At 39.7% G+C, this 26460-nt stretch overlaps 2 protein-coding genes across 17 annotated transcripts in view; both read left to right on the top strand.

Moving 5' to 3' along the window:
* FYTTD1 (forty-two-three domain containing 1) overlaps nucleotides 1-3454 on the top strand; it is a 31738-nt gene extending 28284 nt beyond the window's left edge. For both annotated transcript variants that reach the window (XM_003412950.4, XM_023551687.2), the window contains exons 8-9: nucleotides 65-191; nucleotides 2927-3454. In XM_003412950.4, coding sequence (XP_003412998.1) covers nucleotides 65-191; nucleotides 2927-3025 — 226 coding nt within the window. In that variant the 3' untranslated portion in view covers nucleotides 3026-3454. The remainder of the gene's footprint in view (nucleotides 1-64; nucleotides 192-2926) is intronic.
* A 15843-nt stretch (nucleotides 3455-19297) lies between these two features.
* The window catches only part of LRCH3 (leucine rich repeats and calponin homology domain containing 3), a 117443-nt gene continuing 110280 nt past the window's right edge, over nucleotides 19298-26460 (top strand). For 13 of the 15 annotated variants that reach the window (XM_064294322.1, XM_064294630.1, XM_064294603.1 and 10 more), the window contains exon 1: nucleotides 19299-19583. In XM_064294322.1, coding sequence (XP_064150392.1) covers nucleotides 19322-19583 — 262 coding nt within the window. In that variant the 5' untranslated portion in view covers nucleotides 19299-19321. Of the gene's footprint in view, nucleotides 19584-26460 lie in introns of all 15 variants that reach the window. The other 2 variants (XM_064294758.1, XM_064294667.1) reach the window with 1 other exon arrangement.

Below are 26460 nucleotides of genomic sequence, written 5' to 3'. Positions count from 1 at the left end.
TGATCTGTTTTTCTTCTTTTGATTATTATGCTGGTCTGTTTTAATTGTAATTTTGTTTTACCAGAACTCAGAAACCACGATTAACTCGTGCTTCTGTACCTTCATTCTTGGCAAAACGGGAGCAATCTGATGTAAAGAAAGTTCCTAAAGGTGTACCCCTACAATTTGACATAAACAGTGTTGGAAAGCAGGTAAGTTTTTCCTCTGTATTTTTTGGACCATTCACTGAGAGTATTTTAATTAGTAAAACAATTATTGTAGAATGAATTAAATATGGTGTCCTAGGCATCATACCTAATAACAAATTTGGCATTTAGGGAAAGGGGAAGAGAAGGCAGTTTCTCATCCTTTTCTCATGGTTTGAATCCCATTTCTGTGTGCAGCTGAGCTTGCTACCTTTTTTCTCTGAACTTTTTCAGTTGTGGTTTATTCAAGGAATACCTCCCTGGGAGCTGGGCTATAAAGGCTGGTGGAGGACCTTGATACAGAGGGGACAGTGGCTGAATCTTGCTTTGTTCCATAGTATGTTGTTCCCTAAACAACGAACTTTTCCTTTCTGAGTAGGTTTTTCTGGCCTATTGAGTAATAGAAATAAAAGGAAAAATACAGACCACTTAACAGCTTTGTCTGTCATAGTTGCACAAAAGATGTGCTTGTCTGCTATTTGCTGCTAAAGCATGCATGTTTTATCACTCACAGTACCTATTTCTATGTTTGAAATATAGTAGACCGACTCACTCATGTTCAAAGGATCCAAAGCATTGCCCTAGTATATTCGTTAGCTGAGAGAGGAAGGAAAATCATGTTCGTAGGTTGCCTTTGTGTTTTCTAGTGAGCATTTTAATTTAAATTTGAAATCTATCTTGACATGGGAAAAATCTGCCCAGAATTTATAGCCCTTTTTTAATTTGATGCAGCAGTGGGCTCAAACGTAACAAGCATGAGGATGGCGCAGGACTGGGCAGTGTTTCGTTCTTTTGTATGTAAGGCTGCTGTGAGTCAGAACTGACTCAGCGGCACCTAACAACAACAATTTGATGCTATACTCACCACATCATATCTCAAGTGGTTTGGGATAACTTTGTAGATAGGGTGAAGTTTTAAATGAACTGGTAAAGAGGAAAGAACCCTGGTGTGACAAAAAGAACTACCTGAATTCTAGTTCTGACTGCCTTTCCTTAACTCTGTGACCATGATGAAATGTTTCCTTACTAGATTTTTAGTTCCTTCATCTATAAAATGAAATGGATAGATTTAGGTCAATAACCTTTAAGATTCTTTCCAGCTTTAATAATCTTATTTTCAGTTGCACTTAAGCAGCATAAAAATACAGTAGGAATTCTTTTAAAAATTACAGTGCCCAGTTATACTTTCATTCTTTTAAAAATACTTTTTCTCTTGAAAAGCTTTTAATTTCGAGTTCCAATTTATTTTTAGTCGTGCCTTTTGTGTTCCTTTTGGAGCCCTGGTAGCACAGTGATTAAGGGCTCAGCTGCTAACCAAAAGGTCTGCAGTTCGAATCTATCAGCTGCTCTTTAGAAACCCTGTGGGGCAGTTCTGTCTCCTATAGGGTTGCTGTGAGTCGGAATCGACAGCAGCAGGTTTGGTTTTTTGATTCTGTGTTCCTTTTAAGATATTTTTGCTAAACCCATAGTCACAAAGGCTTTCTCCTTTGCTTTGTTCTAGAAGGTTTATTCTTTTAGCTCTTGCATTTTAGGTTTATGATCCATTTCACATTAGTTTAAGGCATGGAGGTAAGGATTAAGGTTTGTTATTTTGTACATAGCTCTCTAGTTTTTCCAGTATCATTTGCTGAAAAGGAGTGGAATTGCTAGGCCATCTGGTAACTCTCTTGGTTGAATCTTTAGAGGAACTGCCAGAGGGTTTTCCAAAGTGGCTGCACAATTTTACATTCCCACCAGCAGTGTACGAGTGTTCCAGATTTCTCTATATCCCTGTCAACACTTGTTATTATCTGTTGTTTGATTTTAGCCATCCAAGTGGGTGTGAAGTGGTATCTCACATGGTTTTGAGAGTTGATTTTTGTGTGAACCTGTATCCTTTGACCTTGCACGCAGTCCTTTCATTCTCCAAATTCCTTTCCAGTCTTTAAACCTTTTCTTGCTTGCTTTATCGTAATGACTGGGAAGCTCCAGAACAATGTGGAGTAGGAGTAATGAAAGCGTATATCCTTGCCTTGTTCCCAAGCTGAAGGAAAAAACGTTACATGTTTCACCATTTATTGTTAAGAATGACGTTAGCAGTAGGTTTTGTAGATGTTGTTTACCACTTTGAGGGAGTTCCTTCCTTCTCCTCATTCGCTGAGACTTTTTATCGTGAATAGGTATTGGATTTTGCCAAATGCTGCCGTTTTTTTTTAATCTGTTGAAATATGAATCGTTGGAATTGATGATATGTTGACAGAAATTTGACCAGATTTATTTTGCTTATTTTTATTTTGTCACTGTTGTTACTTTCCTTTCAGAAATGAAATTATAATTTCATTTAATTATAATTTAATATAATTAGGGTACACTTCCTGTTTGTTGTTAATCACTAAGAGTGGGTTGCAGTGTTTGCACAGCCTGGAAGTGATTCGGATATAGGAGGCATCTCTGGTGTATGACTTAGAGGTGTTATAGTGTACGTATATAAAGTATACAGTGTGTAGTGCAGCCATTGTATTGGTTACATGATGTGGGTTCTGAGTCAGACTGCTTGGCTTAAATTCTGGAGCTGCTGTTAGACAAGTTACTTCTCTAACTTCACCTATTTATATGGTTTTTATTAGGATTAAATAAGGTCATACAAATAAATATTCAGGAAATGTTAGCTATTGCTAGTATTACTATTATGATTGCATTATTGTTCCAAAGCAGATATGGCTTACAATCAAGTTGTTGATTGTTTTTTTCTTTTTCTCTAGACAGGGATGACTTTGAATGAGCGGTTTGGGATCCTGAAGGAACAAAGAGCCACTCTCACGTTCAACAAAGGAGGAAGCCGCTTTGTAACCGTGGGATAGATCCCATGTCAGAGGGACTTTGGAGTGACGACTCTGTTTGTAAAGTTGAATTGCTTAAAGAGCTTGTCACAGAAATTCAAGAAACTTTATTTGAAAATATCCACAAGGCTAAATAACTCATTTTTATTTTTGAAGTTTTTTTTTTAACATGTATAAAATAATGCCCTGAAAGAATAACAGGGAATATATCTCTTTGTTCTAAAGATTTCATGGCTGCCCGGACGGAACACTTCTCTGTTTGACTTTCGTTCGTCATGCAGCAGAAGGAAGGCAGAAAGATAGAAGTGGATTATTTTTACGATAGAGGCATTTGGTATCTCATCTCCTTGCCCATTTTTTAGACTTTGCCATGGTAAATCTTGGTCTTCAGAAATATGAGTAAATCCCTTTGTTACTGTCACTCATCTTTTAATGGCATTGATGTAATAAGTGCAGTTGCCTTCTCTTTAGTGGAGATATTTTTTAAAAAAACTCGTTAGGATTTCTGTTTCAGGTTTTAAGACTTACGGAAATACCCAGAAGTAATTTTTCAAATAATGTTAGAGTAATCCCCTAGATCTGTAAATCTTTAGTGGCGAACTTTTAACAAGAAATGTGACTCTAGGCAATAGTCTCAGTTTAAATTGTTGGTATTTGGAGTCTGTAAATGTATGTTTACAAAGTTACCAGGTAGATCCTTGGAGGAGAAGGTGCAGTGTAAAAATCTGACAGTGTGTTTAGTAAATGAAGAAAGCATGAGTGGGAATAGCAGGTTGAAGAAGAGGTAACTGAGGTAGAAAATTCAAAACCCAGGTTATATGTGCATTCTTTGGTTACAGTGTAGCCTTGAGTCTAGTATCCACAAAAAAATTCTTCAGATGATATTTAAAAAGATTACAAATTATTAAAATGGATTGAGTCCCTTAGATATTTTCATAGTAAAATTAATAGCTGTAAAGTCCTACACTTTGTTCTTCAAATAGCTAAATTTTATAAGCTTTTAAGCTTGCTAAATTAAACAGTATACAACTTCAAAAACAAAATATACTTGTTTATGTCGGAAAGAAAAAAATGCAAAAGTGATAATAGAGTTACATTGTAAGCTTGTTTTATACCTCTCTGATTTATTTTATGGTGTAAAGTTCAGGCATTTATGGGGAGAAAAGCCCCTGTCCCGGGGGAGTGTGAGCAGTTAGTCTGTTGTGCCAAGGTAGTGCTGAGTCCTTAGATAGTTGTATACCGTAAGTTACAGTAAAATGCCAAAATGCAGTAAAATACTCTAGCTGCAAGTTACAAGTGTGGTCATTTCGAAGCCTCTAAGTAGGCATTAGTTTCTCTTGGGTATGTTATTATCATTGACTTTCCTGTTAACGTTATCGCTCCTGCCTGCCCTGCACTATGTACTAGACTTCATTGTCTCAAATGCTCCTTGGGTTACTTGTTGCGTTGTTAAGAAGCTAGCCTGGAAAGATATCAATAACAGTTTCATGCTTATACCAAAGAATTAAATCTGATGCTAAACATCTGGTGTTTCGCCAGTACTTCTACTGATAAGGAATTGTGGGAAGCCAGTCACAGAATTTGAAAATAAACTCTAGTCTCTCCTTAGCTATTTTGTGCATTTCATTGAGGCCAAGGACCCATTGCAAAACATTTTTGCAAGTATGAATGCTTATATTTGATCTTGAAACACTAACATTTTAGACTGGTTTAGAGGTAGCTTATTTTAAAGCAAAGGAAAAACAACTGAAAATGAGTTTACTGTCTTTAGAACAATTTGTGAAAATATGTTGTAAAGGTGGTTTCCATTTTGAGTTATTTTAAATATTGTACAGAGCTATTAATGCCATTTTTTAAAAAATGCCCCAAATATTGATGTTAAGTGCATCAAACAACATGTCTTTGGTATATTAAGCCTTTGTTCTTTGTGCATCTGTAATTTAATTTTCTTTTTAAATATAATATTTTACCTTTGGTAGAACTAAATTAAAACTCTTTAGTGCTAATATGTTGTATATATACAAAAGAATATGTTTTGTTGGAGGGAAAATTTCCATTGTTGGGATTTTAGCAGCTAATGTGGTTGTAGTCATCCTTTTTCAGTTCTTAATGTTTTGTGTTTTTTTTTTTTGTTTTGTTTTGTTTTAAATAGGATGCAATTTACAATTCCCTTTGCATCAAGGTGTATGCAAAACGTTGATGCAGTGCATCACAAAATGAAAGTTTGTATTTAATGAGAAGGTGCTTTACACTGTACTTTTTGGTGTTTTTTGGAAAAGTTACATTTAGATCTATTCTGAAGCTGTTCATTTTTAAAAAATAAAATGTTACAGGTTTCACATGACTTATTCTTAGCTATAAATATTGAGTTGTGGTTTTTAGATTGTTGTATGTTGTAAGGAACTTTGTAGTGATTATAAATTTATAATTTTTAAGGGTTTAAAAAGTTGCCTACCAATTAAATTGGCAAATCAGTCTAGATTCATACTGGCATTCCTCTGAGTACCTTTTGACTATATCATCTGTAGCTCCACCATGAAGTAGTCAGGCATCGAAAAATAATTAATTTACTTACAGTACCCAGTATTAGAGCTAATGTGCTTTAGAGATCATTGAGCTCAACTACGCATTTTATGTCTTAGTGTTTTCAAGACTTGTGTGTGGCAGAGTCACTTTTTGAGCCCAGATCTTCTGATTGTCAGTTCCTTGTACACTCCTGTGAGTTGAACACCCACAGAAAGTAGTGTTAGATTCCACTGAGATAGAAATACTACTTTATTTTCTGATTTTTATTTTAATCCTACAAATTAAAACAACCAGTCAAATTTCACCTCTATTCAACAGTACGATAGTCTCTGTTTAGGTTCAGTAGGAGCTCTTGTGTTGGGAAGTTGCGAAAGGCAAGCAAGAATAATTCTAACATGTCTGATGATGCATGAAAATTTCTTACTATTCAAATGAAAGCTGCAATGGTGTGTGGCTTGGCAGATACCTAAGAATTACTAATAGCTGTGCTTTAGTATTTTTAGCATGGTAAGTAAGCCTACTCTTGAAGTGATAATTCTGAGACTTCGTTATTTTGGTATTCTGGTTAGGTAGGGTTAATTGAAAAGGCCAGTGTTCTTAGTCAGACATTATGCATTTTTTCCTAGTTGGCATAATAAACCACCACAATTTTAATTACAAGCAAATCATAAACTACTACGAAGTGTGAAGGAACATACTTCATTGCCCAATGGTTATTTTTTTAGAATAGGTGTGTACATTATATTTTGCTGTCAGTAAGCTCATAATTCACATAACATACAGTTTCAGGATAACGTGTTTTGGTATGTTTTTCCTATAAGGAGATAAGAGAGAAAAAAAAGCAGACATGGCACTGCAGAGAATAAATACCATACATTTTGAATGCAGGCAGGATTAGGGCAGAAAACCTCATTTCTGATCAGGATACTTTTAAACTTTCATCAGATTGTTTTTGCCACTGTGAAAAAAAACAAAACGTGATTTAAGCCTCCCTTAAAGAGCGTTCCTTTGGGATATAAAACAGTTTGAAATTAGTCTTCTCTCCTTTTTAAAATTATATTTTAATAAGCCCCAATTTACAACAAGAATGTTAGACTATTGTGGATCGTTAATAGGCATTTAAAGATTTGCTTGTGTAAAAATGATGTGGGGCAGCATCTGACCTGTAACTTGACAAGGAGGAAGGAGAATAAAGATCAACAGCCCAAGGCTGATTCCTGTGAGGTGGAGGTCAGACATACCTCCACCCTCCAGCCTTTTCCCCAGTTGTGACACCAACTATCACTCTGTAATTCTCACTGAGGTGGATATTTCGTTGCAGCGGTCACACAGAACTCGCAGACTACTCACGATGATGGGGTTTCTTAGGGAAGTAACGGCACAATTCAGGTTCAGGGACGGTCAGGATGCAGTTCTTCCATCAGGATGGCCTTCTCTCAGCCGTGCCGGAAGGCTGGTCTGTCTTTGGACCCTTGGCCTTTGCAGCGCTCAGCTGTGTTTACAAAGCTCTTTCAGTTCTTTATGCCCAGAGGCAACAAGCCTCCTGACCAAGGTGCTCAGCTTTCACTCTCCATGTGCCAGGAAGCCTACCGAGCCATCTCGTGCCAGTCTAAGTCTACAGCTGGTCTCCTAATTCTCCTGCTGCCATTTCTCTGCTGTGTCCAGTGTTACAGCACTCTTTCTCTCGCTCCCGACTCCAAGAGCTTCTCAGCACAGGGATTCTGGGTCCTTTGGGACTCGTTCCATTCCTGGCTGCTTCTTTCTTGGTGGTGGTGAGACCCTTGCTGCCTCAGATGGCTCATTTTAAGCCTAGTGGAATGGCAAAACTAACCGTCCCCTTGTTAGGTTTCCATATACCTTATTTGCATAGTCCTACTCAATCATTGTGTATGAGTCATAAACACTATGGCTAGAAGGGCCCGTATTGAGTAATTCATTACGCTGTGGCTTTTAAATTATAGATTCTAGTGTCTTTTTTTTTTCTGCCATAACAGTTTTCCTGTCTGAGATCCATTCAGCAATAAAGCTTGATAAAAGCAAGCAAATGGGATACCATTCTGAGACTTCAGAGTGTATTCAGATGAGGTTTACCAATGTTTATGAAAGTGCTATTGAGATTTGTGTCACTTTTGCCTCTGGTGTTGAATGAGTTAACTTGCAGCTGTAAAATAAACAGGAAGAAGCAGAGAAACTCAGTCTACCAGTTTCTAACACTGAATAACCCCCACTGCCTATTTTTTCAGCTCGTTTCCAGAACCAGAGCAGTAGTGCAATAAGTTATAGGTTCCTGTAGCCCTGTTGTTCGCTTTTTGAAGCTTTCTCATCACTTCTTTTATTCATCACTAGACTCTTTGCTGTTGTTGTCAGGTGCTGTCGAGTCGGTTTCGACTCATAACGACTCTATGTACAACAGAACAAAATACTGCCCGGTCCTGTGCCATCTTCACAATTGTTGCAGACACTGTGTCAATCCATCTTGTTGAGGGTCTTCCTCTTTTTCACTGACCCTCTACCAAGCATGATGTCCTTCTCCAGGGACTGGTCCCTCCTGATAATATGTCCAAAGTATGTGAGAAGTCTCGCCGTCCTCGTTTCTAAGGAGCATTCTGGCTGTACTTCTTCCAAGGCAAGATTTGTTTGTTCTTCTGGCAGTCCATGGTGTATTCAATATTCTTCACCAACACCACAGTTCAAAGTCATTGATTCATCTTTGGTCTTCCTTACTCGTTGTCCAGCTTTCACATGCATATAAGGCTGAGGTCTTCACAAGGGCTCCATACCCTGTAATTCATTCTCACAGGATGTTGTTGTCACTTTCTGGAAAAGATTGAGGGACCACGGTGAGAATTCCCTCATTCTGTAAATCTCAAATCCTTAGAAGTCTCAGGAAAAGTTTCTCTAGTTTCTAAAATTAACCCCTCCGTCTAGCTTTCTTTCCATCCTTTCTTTACTTAGCACTTGTACTCACAAAGTGGTGAGACTCTTATCCACAGTCTTCTTTTGGCCTTCAGATATCTAGAGATTCTCATACTTTTTTCTCTTGTTTTGATCCCAGCTGTCTCTACTATGTTAGTATATATCCCGTCTCCTGTCTCTGCTTTCTACTCATCCTTACTATTCTTTAATTATTACTGAGTTTTTGGTGGAAGTTTACACAGCAAGTTAGGTTCCCATTTGATAATTTCTACACAAATTGTTAGTGACATTAATTACACCTATCACAATATGTCAGCATTCTCTAATTGTGTTTTGTTTGTTCCATTTCCAGTACTCTAGTTTCCCTGCTCCCTTCTCATCTTTGTTTTTGGGAAGTGTTGACCTTTTGGTCTCATATAGATGGTTTTTAAGTAGAGCACTGATAAATATCATTCATTTTGTGTGCCACTCTGCTATTTTGCTAAAAGGTGATCTCAGTGAATAGGCTCAGTTCTAGGTTTAAAGAACATCTCAGGTGATAGTCTCAGGGACTCCTCTGTTCTCTACTGTCCAGTTTGTCTGGATTTTATATATGTGTGTATTTATGTATGTATGTGTGTGTATAAGAATTTGAGTTCTCTGTATTTTTCTACCATCCAGGACCAACTATTGTGACCCCAATCAGAATGGTCAGTGGTGGTAGCTAGGCACCATCTAGTTCTTCTGGTCTCAGGTTAAATGAGGTTGTGGCTTGTGTAGACTTGTTTCTTCTCTGAGCTTTTGGTTGCCTTCTTAGTATTTTGCTCCTGGCCAGTTGAGACCCGTAATTGTGCCTCAGATAGCCACTCGCAAGCTTTTAAGACCCGACACTACTCACTTCATTAGGTTGCAGATTATGATTTTTGTGAACTCTGTTATGCCAGTTGGCTGAGTTGTCCCAGGAGACTATGGTCCTAAGCCTTCAAACCGAGAAAACCTGTCTTGGAAGGTGTTTGATTATGTTTAAGGAGTATCACTTTTGTGTTTTCAATGAATATATGGGCCTGCACCCACATATCTGTATTTACACATTTTTTTATAGATACTTCAAGAAGCCCTGGTAGCACAGTGGTCAAAGCGCTTGGCTGCTAACCAAAAGATCAGCAGTCCAAACCCACCAGCCGCTCCACAGGAGAAAGATGTGGCAGTCTGCTTCTGTAAAGATTTGCAGCCTTGGAAACCCTATTGGGCAGTTCTGCTCTGTCCCACAGTGTAGCTATGAGTTGGAATCAACTCCATAGCAGTGGGTTTTGGGGTGTAGATACTTCTATATCAGTTTGCCTATATTCATCCATATGTGCTCAAACACTCATTTTTACTTTGTTCTGTGCTTACTACATCCACATTCGGTGCTACTTTGTCCATCACCAATTCAATAAGTCCCTGCGATGTAAAGCATACTTCCCCCCCGCCCCAACCACCAGTGAACATTGGTCTCCATATCTATTCTTGTCTTCTCATAAAAGAGGGATCATACAATATTTGTCCATATATGCTTGACTTATTTCACTTAGCATTATGCCCTTCAGGTCTATCCATGTTAAAATATGTTTTGCCGACTTAATCATTGTACTTTATGATTGTGCAGTACAGGTGTGCCTCAGTATCCACAGGGGATTGGTTCCAGGACCCCTGTGGATACCAGGACCTCTGCTCAGTCTCTTATATAAAATGGTGTAGTATTTGCATATAACCTACGCACAACCTCCTGTGTACTTTAAAACACCTCTCGATTACTTATAATACCTAATACAATGTAAATGCTATGTAACTAGTTGTTATATAGTACTGTCTTGTTTAGGTAATAGTGACAAGACACAAGGTGAAGAATGCTCAAACAACGAGTCCTAGAAAGAGACTGAGGATCTGTGAAATGATGGGAGGCTACAGCACGGTAGCCTACACATCATTTCATTCGTGTGGATTCAGCATAGTGCTCGGTGCCTGGCAAATTCAAGTTTTGCTTTTTGGAACTCCCCCCCCACCCCCAAATATTTTCTATCTCTGAGCTTGGTTGAATCTGTGGATGCAGAACCTCTGGATTCAGGAGGGGCTGACTGTATTCCATTGTGTGTATGTACCACAATTTGCTTATCTATTCATCCGTTGATGGGCACTTCAGTTGTTTCCATTTATTTGCTATTGTGAATAAAGCAGCTATGAACATTGGTGTGCATATGTCTGTTCATGTCATTTTTAGGTGTCTGGGGTATACCCCTCGAAGTGGGATTGCTGGATCATAGGGTAGTTGTATTTCTAGTTTTTTGAGAAAGCGCCATACCGTTTTCCGTAGTAGTTTTATGGTCCCACTAGCAATGGATGTGGGTTTTAGTCTCCCCACATCCTCACCAACATTTGGTATTTGTTTTTTATATCGGTGCCATTTTAGCTGAGGTAAGGTGGTATCTCGTTGTTGTCTTGATTTGCATCTCCTAATGGTTAATGATTGTGAACATCTTTTAATATGTTTAATGGCTGCTTGGCTGTCCTCTTTGGTGAAGGTTCTATTCATGTCCTTTGCCCATTCTGTGATTGGGTGGTTTGACTTTTTGTTGTTGAGTTGTTGCAGTTTTCTGTAGATACTGGAAATTAGATCCTTATCGGATAAATTGTTTCCTAAGATTTTTTTTCCCAGTTCGTAGGTTGTCTACTTACTCTTTTTATAAAGTCTTTAAATGAGCAAGAAGTTTTTAATTTTTATGAGGTCCCATTTATCTATTTTGTCTTTTTCTATTTGTGCATTTGTTGGAATCTTTGTTATCCTATTTTTATAAAAGATTAGGTCCCATAGTTTTCTCCCAGGAATTTTATGGTTCTGATCTGTTTTGAGTTAATTTTTGTGTATGGTATGAAATAGGAGTCTTGTTTCATTTTTCTACAGGTGGATATCCAGTTTTGCCAGCACCATTTATTAAAGAGACTGTTTCTGCCCCACTTAACTACTATTTAAAAAACTCCTATTAATATGGTCAAGCTCTGAGATATGGAATTGTAGCATATCAAGGACCTTAGAACCTAGTTGAAACAACAAATTAACATCAATCATCAATCTATAAACTTGGTCAGAGGTTCAGAGGCCAGGATTAGTATTGTATGTTGCAATTATTATGGGATGTACATGTAAATCGAATGAGGCCATATTATGGAGAACCTGTCAGAAAAATTTAGTGTAAATGTGAGAGGTAATAGGTAATCAAATACGGATGACATAATAGTGCATTTTAGAAAGATTACTCTGGCAACATTCTGTAGCATTGTAGTCTCCATATAGGATATATAAATAGGCTCTTAGTCACTGTAAAGAATAAAAATGTAAAATGAGGCCCTACCCTTGAATAGCTTAAAATCTAAGAATGACATAAAACACAACTTTAGGGAGACCAGAATAACTAAAACAATTCATGCTTTGGATAAATGTTATTTGCCAGGTATGACAAATATATCACCTGCCATCACAGTGACCAGTGCTCATAACAGACATTTATAATTGATCATGGAACTCTTTGCTTAAGAAACCTAGAATGCAGTATTAAATGTGTAGTATGAGTTGATAAAACAACTCAATGGGCAGCCATTACTGCCATTTGTACCTTGAGTCCTGCTTCATTAACATAACTGCCACTAATCCCACTTTTTTAACATCATAGAGGTAGGATTTACAACACATAGGAAAATCACATCAGATGACAAAATGGTGGACAATCACACAGTGCTGGAAATCATGGACTAGCCAAGCTGACATATTTTTGGGGAACGCAATTCAATCCATGACACCGCCTGAATTTTGAGACCATCTCAAGAATAGATTTGATGCACTGAACACTAATGAGCAAAGACCAGAAGAGTTGTGGAGAGACATCATACATGAGGAAAGTAAAAGGTTATTTAAAAGATAGGAAAGAAGGAAAAAGCCCAAATGGATGTCTGAAGAGACTCTGAATCTTGCTCATAAGTGCAGAGTAGCTAAAGTAAACGGGAGAAATTATGAAATAAAAGAGCTGAACAGAAGGTTTCAAAGGGCAGCTCGAGAAGATAAAGTATTATGAGGAAATGTGCAAACCCTGGAGTTAGAAAACCAAAAGGAAAGAGCATGGTTGACATTTCTCATGCTGAAAGAACCGAAGAGAAAATTGAAGCCTCAAGTTGGATTATTGAAATTAATAAAAAAAATTGAATGATGCAGGAAGCATCAACAGAAGATGGAAGGAATACAAAGAATCCCTGTACCAAAAAGAATTAGTTGATGTTCAACCATTTCTAGAGGTATCATATGATAAAGAACCATTGATCCTAAAGGAAGAAGTTCAAGCTGCACTGAAGTCACTGGTGAAAAACAAGTCTCCAGAAGTTGATGGAATAATACCCATTGAGGTGTTTCAACAAACGGATAGAACCCTGGAAACTTTTATTCATCTGTGTCAAAAAATTTGGAAGACAGTTACCTGGCCAACAGACTGGAACAGATCTATATTCATGCCCATTCCAAAGAAAGGTGATCAAACAGAATGTGGAAATTATTAAACATTATCTTTAATATCACATACTAGCAAAATAATTCAAAAATGGCTACAGCTGCACATCACCAGGGAAGTGTCAGAAGCTCAAGCTGAGAAGATGTGGTATGAGGGTGTGACGGTTAAGATTGTGTGTCAACCTGGCTGGGTCATGATGCTCAGTGTTTTGGCAGTTGTATAATGTTGTGAAGAAAAATTCAAGCCTCGAGTTGCAATAGTGATGGATTCCATGGGGAAAATATTAGATGACGCAGGAAGCATCAAAAGAAGATGGAAGGAATACGCAGAGTCATTATACCAAAAAGAATTAGTCGATGTTCAACCATTTCAAGAGATAGCATATGATCAGGAACTGATGGTACCGAAGGAAGAAGTCCAAGCTGCTCTGAAGGCATTGGCGAAAAACGAGGCTCCAGGAATTGATGGAATATCAACTGAGATGTTTCAACAAACAGGTGCATCGCTGGAGGTGCTCACGCATCTCTGCCAAGAAATATGGAAGACAGCTTCCTGGCCAACTGACTGGAAGAGATTCATATTTATGCCTATTCCCAAGAAAGGTGATCCAATCAAATGGGGAAATTATAGAACAATATCATTAATATCACACACAAGCAAAATTTTGCTGAAGGTCATCCAAAAACAGCTGCAGCGGTATATTGACACAGAACTGCCAGAAATTCAGGACGGTTTCAGAAGAGGACGTGGAACCAGGGATATCATTGCTGATGTCAGATGGATCCTGGCTGAATGCAGAGAATACCAGAAGGATGTTTACCTGTGTTTTATTGACTATGCAAAGGCATTCGACTGTGTGGATCATAACAAACGATGGATAACATTGCGAAGAATGGGAATTCCAGAAATTGTGCTCATGAGGAACCTTTACATAGATGAAGAGGCGGTTGTTGGGACAGAACAAGGGGATACTGATTGGTTTAAAGTCAGGAAAGGTGTGTGTCAGGGTTGTATTCTTTCACCATACCTATTTAATCTGTATGCTGAGCAAATAATACGAGAAGCTGAACTATATGAAGAAGAATGGGACATCAGGATTGGAGGAAGACTCATTAACAACCTCCGTTATGTAGATGACACAACCTTGCTTGCTGAAAGAGAAGAGGACTTGAAGCACTTACTAATGAAGATCAAAGACCACAGCTACAGTCTGGATTGCACCTCAACATAAAGAAAACAAAAATCCTCACAACTGGACCAATGAGCAGCATCATGATAGATGGAGAAAAGATTGAAGTTGTTAAGGATTTCATTTTACTTGTATCCACAATCAACAGCCATGGAAGCAGCAGTCAGGAAATCAAAAGATGCATTGCATTGGGTAAATCTGCTGCAAAGGACCTCTTCAAAGTGTTGAAGACCAAAGATGTCACTCTGAAGACTAAGGTGCACCTGACCCAAGCCGTGGTATTTTCAGTCGCATCATATGCATGTGAAAGCTGGACAATGAATAAGGAAGATCGAAGAAGAGTTGATGCTTTTGAATTGTGGTGTTGGCGAAGAATATTGAATTTACCATGGACTGCCAAAAGAACAAATGAATGTGTCCTAAGTGCAGCCAGAATGCTCCTTAGTGGCAAGGATGGTGAGACTGCGTCTTACATAGTTTGGACATCAGTCCCTGGAGAAGGACATCAGGCTTGGCAGAATACAGGGTCAGCGGAAAAGAGGAAGACCCTGGATGAGGCGGATTGAGACAGTGGCTGTAACAATGAGCTCAAGCATAACAACGATTATAAGGATGGTGCAGGACTGGGCAGTGTTTCATTCTGTTGTGCACAGGGTCGCTATGAGTTGGAACCGACTCGACAGCACCTAACAACAATAACAACAATAATGTTGTGATCACTTCCCTGTCGAAATTTGATATGTGATCACCCCCATGATGGATCTGCGGAGTAGTACCGGTGGGGGCGGGGCCTGTGGCAGGTCACTGCCCCCTCAGACTTCATCTCTCCACCTTCTGCTGCCTACTTCCTTTCTGCTTGCCTTGCAAAGGTTGTTGGCTTGTTCTGGATCCAGCAGCAGTCTCTTGTCTGACCTCTCATCATGGGACTTGAGCTAGCAGCTCACCTGTCCATCTTGGGATTCTCCGATCTTCATGGCCTACAAGCAAGAGTCCTGCTCCCCAACTTGCCTATCTTGGGTTCACCAGCCCCTGCAGCTGCATGACTCAGGGGAAACTTTGCAGTCTTGCCTGCCAACCTTGGGGATTCCTCCACTGTCACAGCCCGTGAGCAGGAGCCCTGCTCTCTGACCTGCTTATCTTGGGTTCACCAGCTTCTGCGGCTCCATGAATTGGGAAAGGCCTCTATCCTGATCCAAGGACTTGGGGCATTCCAACTCCTACAAAAATGTGAGCTGTTTCCTTGATATAAATCTCTCTATATGTTTTACTGGTTTTGCTTGTCTAGAGAACCCAGCTTTAGAGACAGGGATATCATTGCTGATGTCAGATGGATCTTCGCCAAAAGCAGAGAATACCAGAAAGATGTTTACTTGTGTTTTATCAACTCTGCAAAGGCATTTTACTGTGGATCAGAAGAAATTATGAATAACACTATGAAGAATGGGAATTCCAGAACTCTTAATTGTGTTCATGCAGAACCTGTACATGGATCAAGAGGCAGTTCTTCAAACAGAACAAGGGGATACTGCGTGTTTTAAAATCAGAAAACGAGTGGCACAGTTGTAGCCTTTCACCGTATTCGGTGTGTATACTGAATAAACAATCTTTGCAGCTGGAGTGTGTGATGATCACGGCATCAGGATTGGTGTAAGACTCATTTACAACCTGCGATATGTTGTAGGGTAAAAACATCACAAAGTTTAGTAAAGCAAAAAGAAAGTCTTATTTGGCATATATTCAAAAAGGCAAAAGTGGGGAATGAACAAACATACTGCCAGAGCCATGTCTGCCTGAGTCCAAGGAAATATTACAGAATAGGCAAGAATGGGAAAATGGGCAAGCATGCTGCCACAGCCATGTCTGCCCAAGTCCAAAGAACATTACAGAATCATCAGTATGTATTAACATTATAAAATCAGCAAAACTATTGAAAGCTTTTCTTTTTCACAGGTTGGCTAGAAACTGTGATCCTACCTTTTCAATCGTCTTTCTTAATAATCATTGGTACAAGTTTCAGTAACAACAGTAGGGAAGGTCTTCATTGGTCCAACAAATTTTTCTGTTCACTAAATGCTTAATTGTGCTCATGAAGAACCTTTACATAGATCAAGAGGCAGTTGTTCAGACAGAAAAAGGGATATTGATTGGTTTAAAGTCAGGAAAGGTGTGTGTCAGGGTCGTATTCTTTCACTATACCTATTCAATCTGTATGCCGAGCAAATAATCCTAGAAGCTGGACTATATGAAGAAGAGGGCATCAGGATTGGAGGAAGACTCATTAACAACCTGCATTATGCAGATGATATAACCTTGCTTGCTGAAAGTGAAGAGGACTTCACACACTTACTAATGAAGATCAGAGACCACAGCCTTGAGTATGGATTGCATCTCAACACAGAGAAAACAAAAATCCTCACAACCAATGACCAACATTATGATAAAAGGAGAAAAGATTGAAGTTGTCAAGGATTTCATTTTACTTGGATCAACAGCCATGGAAGTCAAGAAATCAAAGGACACAGTGCATTGGGTAAATGCTGCAAAGGACCTCTTTAAAGTGTTGAAAAGCAAAGATGTCACCATGAAACGAAGGTGGGCCTGACCCAAGCCGTGGTATTTTCAATCGCATCATATGCATGCGAAAGCTGAACAATGAATAAGGAAGACTGAAGAAGAATTGATGCCTTTGAATTCTGGTGTTGGTGAAGAATATTGAATATACCATGGACTGCCAAAAGAACGAACAAATCTGTCCTGGAAGAAGTACAACCAGAACACTCCTTAGTTAGTGTTTGACAGGTTTATGTGAAGGGTTTCCTAAAAGATATTTTCCAAGATCATCCAACCTATTGTCTTTATGCCTCAGGGCCCAGTTAATGTGTCCTGTGAGTCCTTGTGAGCCCAGCTCCAGCTGGGTCACATTCTCTATGCTCAAGGACAAAGAATAATGATTCCAATATTATTTACTAAATCAGATACACAGATAACACAACGCTTCTTACTGAAAATGAAGACTACTTGAAGCACTTACTGATGAAAGTCAAAGACAGCCTTCTGTATGTATTATACCTAAACTTGAAGAAAACAAAAATCCTCACAATTGGGCCAATAAACAACATCATGATAAATGGAGAAAAAAATGAAGTTGTCAACAATTTCATTCTACTTCAGTCAACAGTCAATGTCCATGGAAGCAATTGACATAGGTCAGTTCTACTGCAAAAGACCTCTTTAAAGTTTTAAAAAGCAAAGGTATCACTTTGATGACTAAGGTGTGCCTAACCCAAGCCTTGGTCTTTGAATCGCCTCATATGCATGTGAAAGCAGGACAGTGAAAAAGGAAGACAGAAGAATTGACTAATTTGAATTGTAGAGTTGACAAAGAATATTGAACATGCTGTGAACTACCACAAGAATAAATAAATCAGTTTTAGGAGAAATACAACCGGAATGCTCCTTGGACCTGAGGATGGTGAGACTTCAGCTCGCTTACATTTGACACATTATCAGGAAAGACAAATCGCTAGAAAAGGATATTATGGTTGGTAAAGTCAGGGAAAACCACAATGAGATGGATTAACATAACAGCCACTACAATGGACTCAAACATACCAATGATCATGAAAATGGTACAGGACCAATGTTTTGTTCTGCTAAATGTAAGGTCACCATGAGTTGGAGCTGGCTCCCCAACAACTAACAACAACAAAAAACCAAAAACAAACTGATTGCCATCAAGTTGATTTTGACTCATAGTGACCCTAAAGGACAGAGTAGAACTGCCCCACAGAGTTTCCAAGGAGCGCCTTGTTGATTTGAACTGCCAACCTTTTGGTTAGCAGCTGTAGCTCTCAACCAGTATGCCTCCAGGGTTTGTAATAATGACAAGCATTGACTAAATATTAAGTTCAGGGAAGTGCTAATGAAAGTTTCATTGAAAAGTTGAGCCTGGAGTAATGGGAAGAGTCTAACATTATTTTCTTTTGCTCTCTGACATGAACCTTGTGGCCTGGGACCTTAATGTCCTCCACAGGTACCATTATATCATACCTGGTTGTGTTTATGCTGATCCTTCTCCCAATCTGGAATATAGCCCTCACCTTCCAGCCTATCCCATTTCACAACCCTTCAGGTTGGATCCCAAACTGCATTTTTCCATGATACAGAGTCCTTTTCTCTGAATTCTGATAACAGATAATCCCCACCACCCACAGTCAGCCCTTTTTTATCGCCTTATTATGTAATTGATATTAGTCTGGATTCCACACCTATTTCCCACAGTAAATACTAGTTGGTTGATTGTACGTGAAATTGCTAAATTTCTGTATAGCAGAAATGGTTTAAATGTGTAAAACAATCTCAAGAATAGGCTGGAGACTGGTGAGGTCTAGTTAGTTTAAAATGAGGTGGTATGTTCCACTTTTACAGTACTTGGTTTCAATTTTGACCATTTCTTTGTTTCTACCTTTAATTCCCACATTTAGATTATGCTCAGATCATTTTCCTCGATTTTAGTTCCAGACCAAAATTTTAGACTTTAATACTCTTTGTCCTTTTTTGTTCAACAAGAAACTCTTGCGGAAAGGACAAGTACTACTTAACACGTTGAGTTTATTTCAGTTAAGAAAAACTTTTACGAAAGCGATGAAAGGTCTAAAATATATAGCCGTCATAGTGAGAATAATGGAATTTGGGAGCCAAGTTAGCAGGTTAGCAGTTATTTTGCCCTCAGGCAAGAATAGTTAATAAATCCACAAATCTCGATTTAAATCATCTGGTTACAAAACGACAAAAGCAGGGAAACGTTTAAGGTCGTATCCCAGGGTACCCTCCTCTCACCTTCCCCAAGGCCAAGCTCCTGGCAGCAACAGAAGGCTTTATGCAGGCAGAGCTGCTTTGATGAGGAGCGTTGTCTGAAAAGTATTTTTGTAGGAACAATTTAGAGATACTACTGGGACTCTAAAACGAAGGACCGCTCCAAATCTGTGAGTTCCGTTTAAATTTCTCTGGAAAATCTTGATGTGGGAGGGGGCATCCGCCTTGGCGTGAGGAGGGGCACCCAGCCCTGCCCATCTCGGGACCCGTCCGGGGTCTGAGCGCCCCTATCCCCGCCCACCCATCAGTCCTGGCCACGCATGCGCTGAGCCTCGGGGCCGGAGAGTTGTCGGCTGGGAAATGGCGGCCGCGGGCTTGGTCGCTGTGGCCACGGCCGCCGAGTGCCCTGGCCCAGCAGCGTCCGGAGGCAACTTCTCCGGCGTTAACTGCGGCCCAGGCTCCGGGGCGGGCTCTGGTCCTGGCCCAGGCTCATGGAGCCGTTCCCTCGATCGAGCCCTGGAAGAGGCGGCGGTAACCGGGGTGTTGAGCCTGAGCGGCCGGAAACTGAGGGAGTTTCCTCGGGGAGCGGCCAACCACGACCTGACGGACACCACCCGAGCGGGTGAGCGGGACAGGGGCATCCCTGCCGGCGGGAGACCGTGGTGCCGCGAGAGGCGGCCCCTGCCGAAGGCGGACGAGTCGGGGATAGCACAGCCGCTGATCCCGTGGGCTCGCGGTCCAGACCGGGTAACGGGGAGAAGCCGACTGCCCGAGCCCGCCCAGCCCTGCGGGCCTGCGGGCCAGACCCGGGTCTGGGCGAGGCAGGGGTGCAGCATCTCTCGGGGAAGGCGACTGGCGGGGATTGATGGGGGGTGTTTTTTACTGTCTCTGCCACTTCTGAGGTGAACCCTTGCCCCGCCCCGGTTTCTGCAGGCCCTCTAGAATTTGGGATGCCAAGTTGATTTTCTAAGACTTGAGAATATAGCGCACTTTTAATAGATCGAGTAGCAGAGATCTCTGTGGTCGCTGCATTGTCAGGAAAACGTTGGCTTCGGCATTGGAGTTTTTTTTTTTTTTTTTTTTTCTTTAATGTGAACCCGAACGTTGGAAACTTTTCTTTCTCCGCCTTCATCTAGTTGACTTTATTAAATGTGCTTGTAGAAATGACTAGAGCCCATTGCTTTCCGTTTTGTAAATCACCTCTTCCACTCTTCATGGATTGCCTACCATATCTATATTCGCTTTTCCCTTTTAAGCCCTTTCTTGTTGGCTTTATACTTTTTTTGAACACAGGAAGGAGACTAAGGGATAAAGAATTAGGTATTATTTGATTTTCTTAGCTCTAGGGAATAATATGTGGTGACTGAGGTGTTCAACATAGTATTTTCTCTCGTGTTTAAAATATAGTTTGCTCAGAGAATAGATTAAAAATTGAGTCTGTTCAAGATTTACAGAAATACAAGGAGGAAACAAACAAAAAATCCCTTATACAGGTTTTACAGTCTGATATAGTTAAATATTTTACTTTCAGATGATGCTTTTGCAACCAAAGAATGTGCAGTATTTTGTCTTATAATTGTATTTATTCAGTTTTAGTCATTTTAAGAGCTTAGGTTTCACACCTTTCCCCTTTGTGCACTCATTGAAGATTGATAAGTATTACATATGGCTCACTCATGTTAGAAAAATAAACAGAACTGTTAAAGTAATTCCAGAAACTAGCCTTTCCAAAGAGAAACTGTTGGTCTGGTGTAAGATGGAAGAAATTAAATGCCTGCGTATTTCATCTCTTTTTTTGGAAGCAGTTGTACTGAACATAATTTGTATTTTTTTAGTGAATGATATTAAAATTATATTTTGTTGCTAAGGTAAATATCAGCAGCCACTTGCCTTTTGCATGTGTTCTCACAGACATCTGAAATTGCCATTCATACCTGCAATTTCCTGATTCTGTTCAGGAGGGTTATATGGCATAGTGATTTCTTATTGGTGTGAGTCATTTCAGTATTATTACATTAAGCCTAAAGCTAAAAAGAAAAGTTGGTTACAGGAGTTTATCTAGCTCATTATCTTACCTGCTTTGTTAGCAGTAATATATTGAGCCTTTAAGAAATATTTTATTAATTAACAAAATCCAGGGGCATTTATGAAAAATAGTAAATAATCCCAATGAAGTTTTCCACACTGTGCTCTGAATTTTTAAGTATATTATTATCCATGCTTATTTTATTACTTTAACAGTATTTACATAAACCAGTTTTTTAGTTAGTCCACACTTTGTCAAGAAGTATAAAAAAGAAAAGAAAAAAAAAAGATTACAAGGTATTTTATAACCTAATAGACTAGATTCATTTTTAACATGTAGAAGTATCATTAAGCATAGGAAATCTTTGGCAGACCTTGGTAATTAGTACAAAAAAAAGGTGAATTATTTTAAACATAGCGTAGTGCTGAGAACATCATTTACTGAGTGTTGACTGTTTGCTGTTGTTAGGTGGTTTAAAATACATTGCCTTGTTTAATGATCATAGTAACCTATGGATTATATATCATTATCCCCACTTTACAGATTAGGACTCACGGAAAGAAAGTCATGTAGCTAGTATTAGTGGTAGAATTTCAGCCCAGCTCTGTCTAACTCTGTTCTTTCCACTACGCTGTGCAGTCTCCCTGTGTACAGATAGGTAGTACTAGTCCTGTTTTTATGGATAGTGAAACCAAATTTTAGAGAGGTGAAGTAGTTTGCTTAGAGATCTGTCACCAAAGGCAAGGTAGGGGGTATTAGCCAAGATTTGAGGTAACCCCAAAATCTGTAGTCTTCCTTTTATACCAAGTGCTTTTATGAATTCAGACCCAACTTAATGTTAGTTGAAATGCTTTGTTTAGACACTATAGAAGATTTCAAGCCAAGTAAAATTATTTGAATGCTATATATATCAAAGATTATATTTTCATAATGTATCGAATATACGTGGTAGAGCTGCTCTCCTTCAAGAGTTTATGCTCTGGGAAACCATGTTCACCCATAGTTTATAATTGGACATGCTTAGAGTTCATCGGGAACATTTTTTGAGGCTTCATCCTCTTAATTGTTTAAGGAATCCTTTGCTGTCAAGTTGATTCAACTTACAGTGACCCTTTAGGACAGAGTAAAACTGCCCCACGGGGTTTCCAAGGCTGTAATCTTTACGGGTGCAGATTGCCAGATCCTTCCCTTACCGAGTGGCTGGTGGGTTTGAACCGCCGACCTTTTGATTAGCAGCTGAGCACTTTAACCACTGTGCCACCAGGGCTTCTTACTTGTTTAAAAAGGTAGCTAGGAAAAGTAAAGTAATTAGAGAAATGGGTGACTTGATCGAGGTTAACTCACTAGGCTGCTGACTGAAAGATTGGAGGTTCTAGTCTACCTAGAGGCACCTTGGAAGAAGGGCCTGGTTGATCTATTTCTAAATAGTCAGCCGTTGAAAACATTCTGAAGCACAATTCTGCACTGACACGCATCGGGTTGCCATGAGTTGGCGTTGAATCAATGGCAACTGGTTTTGGACTTGATTCAGAGGCCAAAGAAGATCTTAGAAGAAATCACAGAGGACTTCTTGAAGGAAAAAGGATGTAACCTGGATTTGGGTAAGCAGAAACCGGAAGTAAAGGCATTCTAGGATGTGGTAGACAGCATGCAAAAAGTCTTACAGTCTAGGGGACATCAGTTAATTTTGCCAGTCCATCGTCCATTCCCCTGTCTTCTCATAACAGTACCTTGAATTTTCTAGGGAACCTGATTTTCCTAGGGAACTGTCCTTCTCAGTTAGTTACATGAATCCCACCCTGATGCACGGATGTGTGTACATGACTCCAAACCAAAACCAAACCCACTGCCATCAAGTCAATTCAGACTCGTAGCTACCCTAGAAGACAGCGTAGAACTGTCTGTCCCATAGGGTTTCCAAGGCTGTAAATTTTTTTTTTTTTTTTTCTTGCCCATTGACTCCAAGGCTGTAAATTTTTACGGAAGCAGACTGCTACATCTTTCTTCGGTAGAGTGGCCGATGGGTTCAAACTGCTGACCTTTTGGTTCCTAGATGAGCGCTTTGACCACTGCGCCACCAGGGCTCTCTGTGCACATGACTCAGTCCTAGCTAATGGCCAATCAGTGTAGTCCTTCCCTCTGACTGTAGTGATTGTTTCAGAGATAGTCACATTTTCTAATCAGCATACCTGAATGTTAATTCTGAATTTTTGTTGGAACTACTGAGAAGGGGGTGAACTTTGAACACTAGAGCTGCTGAGAGAATAGGATGAGAGCCTGGAAGTGCTGGTAGGTAGCTTGCCAATAAATGGAAAGCAGAGCCAAAAGATGGAAAGAATGTGGCCAAATTCCAGTGAGAAGTGTTTGAGCCCCAAAGCAGTTGCTAATGAGTTGACTCGGGTCAGCCCTAGTAGTGTCAGAAGTAGAGCTGTGCTCCATTGGGCTTTCAATGGCTGTAATCTTTCAGAACTAGATTGCCAGGACTTCTCTTCTGAGGCATCTCTGGGTGGATTTGAACCACCAACCTTTTTGTTAGAAGCCAGCACTTAACCATTTGTTCCTAAGGTTAATGCTGTCCGTGGACTTGTCAAATTATGTGAGCCAATAAATTCCTTTTTCTGCTTTTTTAGAATAGAATTTTTTGATACAAAAATAAAGGGACCTGTCTAATACAGTGAGACTGCTCTTGATGTTGTGGTGGCCCAGTTTGGTCAGAATAAATGACTGGATTAGAGAATATAAGAGCTGCCTTTCACGTAAAAGGGAGCTAGATTGATGATCGGTTTAAAGACACAGAGACTGGTCAACATTTGCTCCTTCAACAAACATTTATTAACTAAGGAGCTTTGGGAGGCGTAGGCTACAAAGAGGACTGAGATGGTCTCCGCCCTCAAAGAACTCAAGGAATCTAGTGGGGGAATAAATAGATAGGTGTAAAGATTATTTTAATTGTCATAATAGCAAAAATTTTTTGTTATGTAGGGGAAAGAAAAATAAGAGACCGTACCATGTAAGTATTTAAAATCTAGCAATCTGGTTGGATGACTGTAGTAGTAACTCCATGAAGGAATGAAAACTTGAAAAACAGAGATCGTACTGGAAAATGAAGATAATATACAACTGCTAATTCAATTCATTCAGCAAACACCACCCACTAAAAAACCCACTGCCGTCGAGTCGATTCTGACTCATAGACAGGATGAGTAAAAGATGACTGAGCAGTAAAACCTACAAGACTGGGAAACTAGTAATGCTACCGGTAATAATAGTAGCCAACATATATTGAGCTCTTAGCATATTCCAGGTATTGTGCTAAGTTGTGTATGTGTTTGAAACATACACATACAACAACCATATGAGTTGGAAGTATTATTTTTGACCCATTTTACAGATGAGAAAATTGAGACTCAAAAGATTAAGTAATTTGATCAGGTCACATGACTAATAAGTGACAGAACTGGGATCTAAATTCATAGACACCTGATCCTAAAACTTGTGTTTTGGGTCACTAAGCTATACTGACAAAGAAGTTTGGTTCATATGATTCCTTTGGTTTGCCTGATACCTTTAAGAGGCCGTTAGAACATCTGGTTAATCACGTGCAGCAAATATTAATGTAGATCTAAAGCTTTAGAGTGAAGATGGGGCTGCAGTGTAAATTTAAGAAAATCACAACAAGAGCTTATGAGGTTCTTGAGAAAGAGTGTGGAGAGTGGAAAAGCTGGTCACTGACAACCGTGGGGCACACCAGCATTTTAGAAGACAGGAGGAGGTACCAACCTGAGAAAAAATCAAAGCTGGAGAAGTAGGCCTGTGCTAGAATTTGTAGAGTCCTGAAATGGGAAGCATGCATAGTAACCACTTAAGTTACTTTACAGATGAGAAGTCTTAGTTGTGTTTAAGGTTGTACAATGAGGTGGTGCTGTTTCACAAAAGACAAAGAGGGTCATAGTTGAAGCTGTAAGAAATCTTCTGAATGGAAGACCGACTGTGGGAAACCAAGGATTGGGGGAAACCTGTAGTTGAGGGCAGGAGGAGGACTGTTTTTGTTGTTAGGTGCTGTTGAGTCGGTTCCGACTCGTAGTGACACCATGCACAACAGAACGAAACATTGCCTGGTCCTGCGTGAATTGCCACTGTGCTTGAACTCATTGTTGTAGCCACTGTGTCAGTCCACCTTGTTGAGGGTCTTCCTCTTTTCCGCTGACCCTGTACTTTGCCAAGCATGATGTCTTTGTACAGGGACTGATCCCTCCTGACAACATGTCTGAAGTATGTGAGATGCAGTCTCGCCATTCTTGCTTCTAAGGAGCATCCTGGTTGTACTTCTTCCACGAGAGATTTGTTCATTCTTTTGGCAGTCTGTGGTATATTCTATATTCTTCACCAACACCACAATTCAGAGGCATCATTTCTTCTTCAGTTTTCCTTATTCATTGTCCAGCTTTCACATGCATATGATGCGATTGAAAATACCATGGCTTGGGTCAGGCACACCTTCTTTTCAAGGTGACTCCTTTGCTTTTCAACACTTTAAAGAGTTCCTTTGCAGCAGATTTATCCAATGCAACGTGTCCTTTGATTTCTTAACTTCTGCTTCCATGGCTGTTGATCCAAGTAAAATGAAATCCTTGACAACTTCAATCTTTTCTCTGTTTATCATGATGTTGCTTATTGATAGAGTTGTGAGGACTTTTGTTTTCTTTATGTTGAGGCGCAATCCATACTGAAGGCTGTGGTCTCTGATCTTCATTAGTAAGTGTGTGAAGTCCTCTTCACTTTCAGCGAGCAAGGTTGTGTCATCTGCATATTGCAGGTTGTTAACAAGTCTTCCTTCAATACTGATGCCCTGTTCTTCATATAGTCCAGCTTCTCGGGCTATTTGCTCAGCATACAGATTGAATAGGTGTGGTGAAAGTATACAACCCTGGAGCACACCTTTCCTGACTTTAAACCAATCAATATCCCCTTTTCTGTCTGAACAACTGCCTCTTGATCTATGTAAAGGTTCCCCATGAGCACAATTAAGTGTTCTGGAATTCCCATTCTTCGCAATGTTATCCACAGTTTGTTATGATCCACACAGTCAAATGCCTTTGCATAGTCAATAAAACAGGTAAACATCTTTCTGGTATTCTCTGCTTTCAGCCAGGATCCATTTGACATCAGCAATGATAGCCCTGGTTCCACGCCCTCTTCTGAAACCAGCCTGACTTTCTAGCAGTTCCCTGTCGATATACTGCTGCAGCCGTTTTTGAATGATCTTCAGGAAAATTTTGCTTGTGTGTGATATTAATGATACTGCTCTATAATTTCCCCATTTGATTGGATCACCTTTCTTGGGAATAAGCATAAATATGGATCTCTTCCAGTCAGTTGGCCAGGAAGCTGTCTTCCGTATTTCTTGGCATAGATGAGTGAGCACCTCCAGTGCTGCATCTGTTTGTGGAAACATCTCAATTGATATTCCATC

Source organism: Loxodonta africana, chromosome 1 (genome assembly GCF_030014295.1).
Source record: "Loxodonta africana isolate mLoxAfr1 chromosome 1, mLoxAfr1.hap2, whole genome shotgun sequence".
Lineage (NCBI taxonomy): Eukaryota > Metazoa > Chordata > Mammalia > Proboscidea > Elephantidae > Loxodonta > Loxodonta africana.
The sequence above is the reverse complement of the archived record's forward strand: the minus strand, read 5'-3'. Positions and strand labels throughout refer to the sequence as shown.